This window comes from Chroicocephalus ridibundus, chromosome 5 (genome assembly GCF_963924245.1).
Source record: "Chroicocephalus ridibundus chromosome 5, bChrRid1.1, whole genome shotgun sequence".
Lineage (NCBI taxonomy): Eukaryota > Metazoa > Chordata > Aves > Charadriiformes > Laridae > Chroicocephalus > Chroicocephalus ridibundus.
In genome coordinates, this window is record NC_086288.1 from 28,095,817 (window position 1) to 28,107,818 (window position 12,002).

Here is a 12,002-nt window from a genome sequence, read left to right on the forward strand (position 1 = left end):
CTGTGCAGTGAAGAGTTAAACTGGTGAATCCTGGTTTGTTTGGTTTTTTTTTTTCAACTAAGAACCAAAGATAGAAGCAGTATGCCTAGGAATTTTTATACTTATTTTAAAATGTATAACCTAGCTTCATATGTGATACTTGAGTTGCAGTTTACTGGGAGTGCCCTGAAGCCTATTGCATTTCTCAGACAGCTCTCTGCTTGATCACCTCTTTATGGCAGAGCGCTAGGAACAATCTCACGATTCCTTTCTTCCAACAAAGGACAAAAGAGATCAACTTGGGAGCCCATCCTGAGGGCAGCCCAGCTGGCAAACTTGTGAATAGGCAACAATTTCATTTCAGGCCTGATCTACAGGTCTCGATGTGGCTAGGCAATCCAAATCATGAAAGTAATTTGGGCCTGTGAAATATGTTTTTCTGTACAATGAAGAAATTCTCTGCTTTTGTGCCTGACTTTGCATTTTTGTCGTATCGCTGTGGCAAGTCAGAACTGAGGACTTAATCCTGTTAACTTTTCTGTTGTAAAACCCATACATACTGTAGGGGTTAGTCCTGGAGTCTGATGGTTTATTTTAAGCTTCTGTTTAGAGCTAATCACTGTTTTCCGTATTGTGACCTGAATGAGTTTTTCACTTGCATTTAGGAGCTTCTTGAGAAATTCCCAAATATGGGGAAGAGGTATGAATGTCTCTCTATGGTGTCTCTTAATCTGAAAAATGAATTGAATCGTCAGAAAGCACTGATAGCTGCGATATTGACTGAGCTGTCATCAGAACAGAGTAAACAAGTCAAAAGACTTCAAACTGAAAATGAGAAAATAAACAGTCATCTCCAGAGTTTATTGAACAAACTGAAGGTACTAACTTAAAATGCTGAGTATGTGTATGCTTCATGTTGCTTTGGTTCAGTTATTTTTTTTTAGTAAGCTCTCAATATTAACAGCTAGGATTCTGTGTACTCTAACTTTGATTTTTTGAGAGTGCATATCTTGTGGAAAACAAATTGATAGTAAATGCTTTACAACTCTGGAAAACTGGAACCTACTTAGTTAAGTTAATCAACCTTAGTTTTGGATTGTAGTTCAGCTGCTTTGCACAGCATTATTTCACTAATATTAATTCACTTTAAGTGGGAAATTACTCCATAAATCAAATTGCGGGCCCATAAGTATGTATTTTATTGTGGGGGAAGGAGACAAGCAAGATGCCTTGGAGATGCGTGTTTATTCTGCAAAACTACCCCAGGAGTTTGATATAGCCTTGCAGACCTTCCCCAATGTGTAGTTCAGTGGAGAAGCTGAATTATCAGAAACTAAGAAATTATAAGAAAAAAAGTTAAAGGTGACTGAGAGACAATTCCTGTTACCATATTGTTCACTGTACTTTTGCATAAAGTTTGTTTCTGTTTCTTTACTTACCATGAAATGTTAAGGTGGTTTTCTTTTTTTGTTTGTGGGGGGAGGGCATGCCTGGGGAGAGAGCAAGGTTCATGGCTGGTATGCAAAAATACTGGATATGATCTTGGGAGTCAGTTGTCTCTATACATATCCTTTACTAAAAAGTTTAACAAGTATTCTAAAAAGCTTTATTTCATAACCTCACTTTGGGTTTTTAGATTTTGATATTTTTCATTTTTTCCAGAGATGATTTTCCATAGGTGCCTTTCAACTTTTATGGTCAAAGATGTTTAAAATTTAAGCAGTGATCTCAGCATGGTGATATTTTTCTTGCAGATCATCTGCACCTTTCACGAGTCTAAAAGAAAATAAATGCAACAAAGAATACTTTTCAAAGTCTAGATTCATAGAAGGCTGTCTAGAGCCTTTTAGAATTTTTGGCCTTTTTAGGAGTCTACAAAAAATAGCATAATTTAGAAATGCAGACCCAGCTAGAAGTCTTATATACAACTGCTATACAGCACGTGTGAACTGAATTTTCTTAGTCTTGTTTTAGTTGTTCTGGACACCTATGGACCAGGAGGGTGGATAGATTGAATTATAAAATATGGAGTTTTAGCTGGATGCAGGGTACCATTTTAAAGCATACTCACTAATATATCCTGTGCTTCTACAATAGTTTCTGTTCAGTCGTGTTTGCTTGAAGAAAAGAGAATATCATACTACTGTTAACAAGTATGCAATGGAATCGCTTGAGGAAATGAGAAAACAAGGTCAGCTACGAGCTCAGATTCAGTGTCTCAGGAAGACTTATTTGAACCAGAATGAAACATCTTCTCCAGAGTTAAACATCTGTGAAGTGCTGCAGAGTTTGCACTTGGATGCAGAGGTAGCATTTGAAACAATTTTCAGACAGAAAGATTTGCATATTTTAAAAGCATGGGGTAATGTAGTGGTGCTAATCTAATGGCATTGCTTTTATCTGTCAAGACTTCTCTTAAGAGGGGTAAAAACTTGTATTTTCATGCTACTAATTCTATAATATGAAGATTCTGTTTTATAAGGTGGCTCAGAGTGAAATTATCAGGTTATAAAATAGTGGGAATGTTATGTCCTCACTTGCCCTGCAAAATATGTGCTGCCTGATACCAAGATGACTTTTAAAACAATGAGATAAACTTTTACTAACGTGCATTTATTTTTTTTCCTCCTTTCCCCTTCCCACCTGCCACAGGAATGTAGATTGTCTCCTCACTTTCACAATAATGTGTAGCTTGAGTATAGCAAAATTCCTTTTGTACAATAACTGGATGCTAAAACAGACTTCCTGCAAATATTGATATCTAAGAGGGCAAAACGTGTGCTTAGATATGTAGTTATCAAAGCAATATTTAAACTTGAATTCCCTCTCCTTTAAAGAGTATTCTCAAAGATGTGTCAGAAATGGAAAGTGAACTTCTCAGCATAGAGGTGGAGTTACAGCAGGAAGAAAGTGCTAGAAAAGAAACAGCACAGTTCTGGGAAGCTTGTTCGGGAGCTCTCTGTGATGCAGAGGAACTTAAAGAACAGTTAAAGAAAGATAACGAAAGGCTTTTGCAAGTCATTAACTTCTGGACTCCTAAAGTAAAGGTATAGTTAAACTGTCTTTAATAAGAAATGTGTTTTGTGTAAGCACGCTCTAAATTCCTATAATCTGATTGAAAGCAAAACACAAAAAAAGGCTATTTAAAGATTATTTGTTATTATCAGCATTTACGATGTTTATACTTAACTGTAAGATGTAGGAATACTTAGAAGATTTTTAAAGACTTCTTTCCTTGTGCATCGAAACTTGGAAACTTGCTTTGTAAAAGGCTTTCTTGGCAATAAAAAGGGGTAGGGGGAGTGGGGTGTTTGTGTCTTTATTAGACTGAATTCTGGAAGCCGTAGGTTCAAAATTGTTATATAGCTTTGCTTGCAGAACTTGATACAATCACTTTCTCCAGGCTTTGTGCCCTCAGGATTGTCTGCTCTTTGCAAGCCAACTTTATCAAAACAACTGTAGCCATTTTTAAAACTTATTTGTAATTTATATTTTCACACCTTTTCTAATTTCAGAAAGTCAAGTTATTCTAGAGGTGGTTCGGCCTTCCTTTCTCTTTTTCTTTGCTGCTTCTTACCTCTTGCCTCCCCTGGGAAAAAAAGACCAAATGTTTTACAGGGTTAAGTGCACCATGAACAGGATTTCATGAGATTTCATCTCTCCAATTAAATGTATTGAACACTTCTATGCAAACAGGTCATGGGAGGGAATCCACCACCTTCTGATTAGTTGTTAAGAGAACAAGGGTGTCCTGTAAGTTGCTGGTCTGTTCACACTACTGTTCCTTCGACTAGCATTGCTCTGAGTTATGAAGAGCTCATCGCCCTACTTCCCCCAATGTTGTGACTCAGTTCTGTCAAGTGTAGCCTATTTTAAAGTTTCATCTGTAGAGTCAATAGCCAATCCTGACTTCTTCAGGATTTCCCAATGTTGGCAGGCTTTTTGGAAGAATTCCCTGACTGACATATTATATGGATCAAAGCTTTTACCAAACAAACAAAAATAAATCTAGTATAATATTGTCATTTCCTGACAAGTGCGAAGTTTTTCTTTATCTGACATGTTAACCATCTGGGTTTCTAGAATACTCCAATGTGTATGTTTTCTCTTATATGGTTTCACTTACTTTAGTCAATGAATACATTCTAGCCAAAACTGTGAATGGGTGTGTTTCTTTCTGTTACTGACATACAAGAAATCTTTCCAATATAGTTCCTTTTGTTTCTGTAATGTTAGTGCGTGTTTGAGTTAATGTAAGTAAGTACTGGCAAACTGGCAATCTCTTGTGCCCCTTCCTGCCTCCCCCTCTTTTGGAAATAAAAGCAGACTTTTGAGTATTAGTGATTCTGTTTCTGATAGCAAGCATCTTCAATGGGGATACTGAAACAAGAATGTGAAATTAATATAGGCCAACGTACTTCTTGCTTCTTTGCTTACCTTATTTCTAGCTGATTCAAAAAATATTTAAAGTTTATGACACTACTTACTTTCAGATACTCCTTCAACTTTCTTCAGAGCTGGATGCCAGAACTACCAATTACTGTAAAAATGCTGATGTTGAATCGAAACAGAGAAAAGAGAAAAGTGGAGAGTTGCTTCAGGAGCTAAACTCTCTTAAAGAGCAACTGGTTCCTGGCAGCTCTGCCAGTCTTGCATTAGAAGAAGAAAATTACAGGCTTCATAACAAATTAAAGGCTGCAGAACAAGATATAAAGGTACCATTTTTTGTTCCTAAAGAGAACTTTTGATGCTTGTTTTCTAAGTGAGAGTACTTCAAACTGAAAAGGAAATAAAGATTGATGGCAACCGTAAATCTGTACTACACAATCCACTGGCCCAGAGCACACTTTATTTTTTGTAAGTTTTTTTTATTTTCAAAGTGAAAGTTTGAGCTCTTGCCTGTAATGTGATTATTGTAATTGCTCTGTTTTCTGTACACAAATAGATATCACTTTAGAAATCCATATGAAACGCTCCCATTTGGTCTTGAAGTATTGATTTTAATAGCGTGATACTCTTGATGCTTCCTTTAAGCATATGGTATTCCCTATGTGAAACTGGAAGCTGGAGAAGAATTCTGTCTTTAATCCTATGAACTGAGGATTCATTTTCTCTCTGTCCTGTTTTTTGATGTCACAGTTACCCTTGTTCAAAGCACTTCTTTTTCTTAGACTCGAGCATTCCAGAATACTCAAAGGTGACACAAAACAGTGGCATAGACGACAAGAATTACCATAGGGCCCATAGTGTTGAAATTTTTTTGTGTGGGTTTTTTGGTTGTTTTTATTAAGAATATGACCGTGTGCTGTTACTGTTACCTCTTGGCATAGCTACTCATAACTGATTGACATATCTCATAGGCTATGGAAGTAAAAATTCAGAAGCTGGAAAATGTAATAAATGAAGTAGGAAAAAACGTCAAAGAGAAAGATGACAGGATAAACATGTTACAAGCACAGATAAGAGTGAAAGCAGAGACAAGTGAGCTCACCCAACTGCAAGATAAACTGAATGAGACAGAGAAGTGCCTCAGAACTGCCTTAACAGAGAATCAGAGTCTCCAGGTATGAGCAAAATACTTTACTCTTCTCATTCTTCTCTGATCTCAGAGAGTGCAAGCATGTTTGAGAACAGCTGTAGATGAAACTGAACTCTCTAAAGTCAATTTATTGTTCTGTATGGCATTCTTAGAGTAAAACACTTCGCTCGCCTGTTTAGCATGCAATTTCACATTCTATCAATGCAGCCTTCAGGGACAAAATTTAGAATCCAAGTTACGATATTAGAAGCTAAAATTATCACTTGTACATGATGCATTTATGAAACATACTAAAATTCAAATTTTGAAACTGAAGCATGAGCTGGTTTTCTATGTAATGTATTTGCATGCTAGTCCAGAATTCCCAGCCTTATATCTGCAAGCACATCAGCAAAAGTTGCTAAAATACAATTGCATGTAATATAATACAGTTGGGATACCTACTAATACCATAGTGCTAGTTGGTAATGTGGGCATTCTTACTCCAAAATAACTTCTGCTCCCAGTCTTGTTCTACAAAATCTAGCAGATCATAGTAAAGATATAAAGTAAGCAACCCTTAAAGTCATTGTTAAGTAACGACCCTTTCTTCATACTAGATCTTTTATTTTATTTTCAGGCAAAATTAGATAAAGGTGCTGAGTTGTATAAAGAACAAATTGATCATCTTAAAACACAATTGGTAAAATATGATATGGAAAGAATGAAACAATCCAACTCTTTTGATATGCAGTAAGTTCAAATTTGACCTTGTTACAATTTTCAACTACTTAGCTTCTACTATTCTGCCTATTTTTTTCCACAGAGTAAGAAGTGAGCATTCAGCTTTAGGTGTCCTAGGTTTTTATTGTGGCTAGATTCTAGAGAAAATAAAAACCATATGCATCTCAGGCTGATTACAAAACTCCTTCCCAATACACCCACCAAAATTTCTCAACCAACCCATGTTCGTCCATAAATGGAAATAACTGTTCTGCCAAAAGAAGGTGGGGGGAAAGCAGTAATTGAAATCGCTTTCTGGTTCACTGGAGAGAAGAGAGACACAGAGAATAATTCTAGTCCAACTTTTGGTTTTCTGCACTTTACCTAAAATCTAACTGACAATCACGTTTATGTAGTTTTACCTATATAACTTGGGTATGTTTATATTTGATAGCTCATTTGGAAATCAAACTAGCTGTCCTGCAACTGTAATAACTATTAAACTGAGGATTTCTTTTTTTCTTCCTCTCTTCCTGCCTAATATAGACTTGCTAATTATAAGGCTCTTGCAGAACACAAAGAACAACAGTTAAGAAAGCTCAAAGAAGAACTTAGAAGAGCACAGCAGGACCAAGACATTACTGGTAAACTCAAGATTAATATATGGGACTCTTTTATGCTAAACATTCAGTTTTAACGTTATATGGTTAAAGTCCAGATTGAGATGCAGGCCTTTTACCTCAAAGGGTATGAGGAGGATTGGGTGTTTCGGAAGATGAAATGGAAAGTAAAATACACTAGCTGTGCGTACACTGCATTTGAATCACAGTAGTTCTTGTGTTTATTTCTCCAGCCATATTTGCACTTGTGGCTGGGTAACCTGCAGTTGTAGCAGCTCATGTTGCCATTTTTTCCTTGCCTGACTTTGCATATGAATAGTTAATTCTAATCATAATTATGACATGCCTGAAACTATAACTAGTTAACTCTAAATGGCCCAGTGAAGACTCTTAAGTTTCTTAATATCTCCCTGCCAGTGTGAATACTGGGAGGTGTGTTTGGGGGGTGGGGGGAGAAGAATAACTGTTGTAATGGCACTTGTAACCTAGTAAGGTCTTGCATATAAGCCCATAGGAATGAATAGGCTAAAAACTATATTGACTTGGTTTTAAGCATTGTCCAAATAACGCACACATCTGTACAAAACTGTTTCCTACCAGTGCTGAAAAAAGAAGTTCCTCAGCAATCCCAAATCCCCCTTACTTGTGGTGGTGGCAGTGGTATTGTGCAGAGCACACAAATACTTGTTCTAAAATCTGAACAAGCTAAGCTACAGAAAGAGAACTTGCACCTGAAGAAACAAAATGACCTTCTACAAAGGTAAGTTCAAAGCTGATCAGCAACATGTCAAATCATTTGTTGCTCTTTGACTATGTATGTCATTATAGTTTCTTTCTGGGAGACCTATAGAAATGAGTAGTTATTAATTCTAGATTTTCATGATTCTTTCTCATAAAAAACATTTTTTAAAGCTTTTGATTTATTGTTTACATATATCTGACTTTTGAAACTGAAAATGCTTTCTCTCGTAAGAATTTATTAAATGATAGAAGATATATTGAAATTGTATGTTGGAAGGAATTTTAGCTTAAAAAACTAAAAAAAAAAAAGTAAAAAAATTGGGCCTCTGAAAGCAAGGTACATAGATAGGGCCCTGCATTGCTGTGTCTGTGGTATGTTGTCTGAAGATACAGGAAATGTCTGTTGTCAGGAAGCTTTCCTTATTAAAAGGAACCACTTTAAATTCTCCTTAATTAAATTCTGGGTGTTCTTTCTCTTATCAGTAATGAGCTTCAACTGAAAGAGGAACTTAGAAAATGGAAAGAAAGGGCACTAAAATGGAAAGAACGATCCTCAAGAGAAATCACTCAAGATACAGTACCAAGGTCTCCAAGGAAGATGGTGTCATGTTCCCTTAAAGAGCAAACACCTTCACCCTCCAAGGAACCCATTTCTCAGGAAATTGTGGCTCAGAACATACCAAAGCCACTGACTCGTACAACAAATTTCTTTGATATTTCCAGCTTGGATATACTAACAGGTACGTAATGCAGTGGTGTTGTCCTATAAAAATTTTGAGAGGCAAAATATAAGGGGTGGTCTGTGAGTTGAGGGTAAGTGCTCTGTACTTTCTATATTCAGACCTGAAACTTCCACAATAACACAATTTACTTGAATGGTTAGTCAGCTGACTGTTAAAGGGCTGACCAGCTACAACCATGAAGCTTATATATGCTCCACAGACCCTAGAAACTTAAATGAGTCCTTCATCACCTGAAGATTATAAAAGCTTTTTTTCCTTTTGCTGCAGTGGAAGTGTTGATGACTTTAAAAAGTGAATTAGCAGAGTATCATTACTAGAGAGGTGATGCTCTAAAATGTTTGGCTTTTTAACTTTACATTGGTTAAGCACAGACTTTTGGCAAAACTATTAAAAGTTAACTGCTGGTTAACTCTTTTTCTAAACTTCTTTAAGTTGGTAGACTTTAGTTTTTGACGTTGAGTCTGCCTGGCTCCAGCTGTTTGTATAACTTCTACTCCTCAGCCCTACTCAGGATTTCTTATACCTGGCCTAGTTACTTCTGGGGAAGTCTCCTAGCGATCTACACTGGCATATTAGTGCAGCTGCCCTCATCGCACTTGCTTATAAAAACTTCCAGAAGGCCCCCAGCAGACACGTTGAAGAGTTAACCAGTTTTCAAGTTATTAATAGCAGCCTTCTGAAAGAATATGACTCATTGCTGTTTCTTGTGATGGCCAATTTGGTAATAGCACAGACTTCCTCGCAACACAAAGCTCCTGAGTGGCAACCTTTGATAGCTGACATTTAAAACACTAGTCAAGATTAAATTGCTGTATTCCTACTGCTTGTCTAACTGGGAAAGTTTAAGTGTTACTTTAGTGTTCTTGTCTTCTGTATAGATACACAACCTGCAGGAGCAGAGCCCACAGAAGAACAACTTAAGCGCTGGTTTGGAACTTCAGAGAGAGATAAAGCCCCTGATTGCATCACCCAATGAAGGTGCTCTGCTGTAAGCTGCCTTTACAGTGGCTACAGCCAGAAGCTGCATACACAAAAGATAATTGCTTCAGATCAGGAGCCATCAGCCTCTTCCACAAATTGTGGGAAGAGTTTGGGTGGCATGTAAATCCCTTGCTGTCTTGGAGTTGCTACTTCCCACAATTGGAAAAGCTGGAATACAAGAACAAAAATGGAAAAGCAGTCATGTTGCCCACAACCTGCTGATCTGGTGATGTTCTACTTCGGTGGGGGGTTTTTTTGGATGGCAAAGAAAAGCCAATGTATTGAAGAAAAAAATGGAAACAGGATTGGATTGCAAACTAATCTACTGTGAAACTTCTCAAACTTAAACTTTTTATTCTATCGTTCCTAAAACAGCCCTCTTCTGAATGGTTGATATTTGTACGTTCCGAGTGCTGTTGAGTTGGAAAGAACTATATTTGTTTCTCAGCATATGGTTTTTATACCACAGTTTTCTCAATAGTAAGCAAGGGACCTGACACTTTCTGCTACTCTATTGAATTGAAAATAATTGAATTGAAAATGAACTGGACGATCAGGGCTGCAAGACTATTTTACTAGCCTGCTTATTTGCATTGTGAGACCTATTTTTTTTCTCTTTTGTATAAGAAGGTTTGTTTTGACAATAAACTTTAATGTGCTAAATATTTAAAGATATTTTTGCTGGTTGTTTCACTTCTGTTATGATTTAAGGATGTTGATTACGGTGTCTAAAGACTGTGTCCTATAGTAATCTCACCACTTCCTTCATTATTATGTTTCTTGTCTGTGTTCTCTATAATTTCTGGCAATAATTACTTTGTGCAGAATTTTACTGTTGCACAAGTCTGTGTCACTGATGTGTTTAATTCTTCTTTCTAATGGAATCTTTCTCTGTCAGGAGATGTTTGAAGTCGAAAAGATGAAGTCTCCTCTATTTCTTCCCCGCATGCTCTCCACTGCCAATTAAATAGAAACTTGGCACTCAAAACCTGAGATCAACTCTTAATTAAATCGTCATGAGACAAGGAGGTCGTACCTAACAAAGATACTTGCATTGAAAGCATTATCCCTATTTTATAGGTATAAAGCTCTAAATGAGCTCTCAAGTACTCTGTTTTGGGTTACCCAAACTGGTAAGCAAATAGTTACATTGACCTGTTCCTGGACATTCAGCAGTTACTGGATTTGGAAGAGTCAATCAAGGATCATTTACCTGATGAAGGTACTTCAGAGATCACAGAATCAGGGTTTGGAAGGGACCCTTGGAACTCATCTACTCCACCTTCCCTGTCAAATCAGGTTCACCTAGAGCAGGTTGGACAGGAACGCATCCAGGCAGGTTTTGAATATCTCCAGAGAAGGAGACTCCACAACCTCTCTGGCCAGCCTGTCCCAGTGCTCTGTCGCCCTCAAAGTAAAGAAGCCTTCTTCCAGTTGAAGGCAGTTACCTGTGTTCCAGTTTGTGCCTGTTGCCCCTTGTCCTGTTGCTGAGAACCACTGAACAGTCTGGCCCCATCCTCTTGCCACCTGCCCTTTAGATATTTATAACCATTGATGAGATCCCCTCTCAGTCTTCTCTAGGCTAAACAGACCCAGGTCTCTCAGCCTTTCCTCATAAGAGAGGTGCTCCAGTCCCTTGATCATCTTTGTAGCCCTCAGCTGGACTCTCTCCAGCATTTCCCTGTCTTTTTTGAACTGGGGAGCCCAGAACTGGACACAGTATTCCAGATGCAACTTCACTAGAGCAGAGTAGGGGGAGAAGATGACCTCCCTCTTGACCTGCTGGCCATGCTCTTTTTAATGCACCCCAGGAGACGGTTGGCCTTCTTGGCCACAAGGCGATGTTGCTGGCTCATGGTCAACTTGTCCACCAGGACTCCTAGGTCCCTCTCTGCAGAAGGATTCTTTAATAAAGAATCAACTTTCTTTTAAAGAATCAACCATCTTTTTACCTTGAATAGCTGATAACTCTGCCAACTACTGTAACTGCTAAGAAATTGTTGAGTATCTAGACCTCTGACCTGGAATGTATTTTGGGAAGCTTTTAAAGACATTGCCAGCCAAAAATACACAGGTTCTAAATACCATCACTGAGTTCAGCACTGCACTCTCTCTTCTCCTACCACAGCCATAGGTATGTAGGAGCAATTTGTTTCCTGACAGTGATAAGTGTGAATTGCCGGTGTTTGTGTGGTGGGGTTTGGTTTTGTTTTGGCATTGGTTTGCTGGGGGGTTGTCTGGTGTTGGTTTGTTTGTTTTCAGTTTCCCCACTGTGATTGAAAGATACTTTCTTTAGCTACTAGCCATTTTTTTTTTATTATTTCCTCCATCTTGCTGTTCTAATAAATGAATTAAACTGACTTTTTCCTTCAGAAGGGGGGGAACAAGGTGTATATAGATCTACCTCTTTTATATAAAATTTCAGGGGTTTTTTTGTTAGTTATTGCTTGCTTGGAACATTTCTGGATTTGGAGAGTTTTCTGGTGATTGAGCTGAAAAACAGGAACCCGTTGCAACAGGTCTGTGTCTGAATTCAGTACACAAAAGATTAGGGACAGAAGGATAAATGCTTTTAGAAAACCTGGTCGTTAAAGATTTTGTTTGGTGGAGAGCTGACTTACAAAGTCTTAGAAAGCTATCGTAGTTTAGCAGAAAGACAAGATGAAATTAATATTAATGAACTTCGTGTACGTGTGG

At 37.7% G+C, this 12,002-nt stretch overlaps 1 protein-coding gene across 1 annotated transcript in view; it reads left to right on the forward strand.

The window, feature by feature from the left end:
* The window catches only part of CENPE (centromere protein E), a 38,275-nt gene extending 28,331 nt beyond the window's left edge, over positions 1-9,944 (forward strand). The window contains exons 35-44 of the mRNA XM_063335897.1: positions 645-857; positions 2,077-2,286; positions 2,817-3,026; positions 4,473-4,694; positions 5,340-5,543; positions 6,138-6,250; positions 6,767-6,864; positions 7,441-7,600; positions 8,065-8,321; positions 9,203-9,944. Of these exons, the coding sequence (XP_063191967.1) occupies positions 645-857; positions 2,077-2,286; positions 2,817-3,026; positions 4,473-4,694; positions 5,340-5,543; positions 6,138-6,250; positions 6,767-6,864; positions 7,441-7,600; positions 8,065-8,321; positions 9,203-9,300 (1,785 nt within the window). The 3' untranslated portion in view covers positions 9,301-9,944. The remainder of the gene's footprint in view (positions 1-644; positions 858-2,076; positions 2,287-2,816; positions 3,027-4,472; positions 4,695-5,339; positions 5,544-6,137; positions 6,251-6,766; positions 6,865-7,440; positions 7,601-8,064; positions 8,322-9,202) is intronic.
* Positions 9,945-12,002: the final 2,058 nt, after the last annotated feature.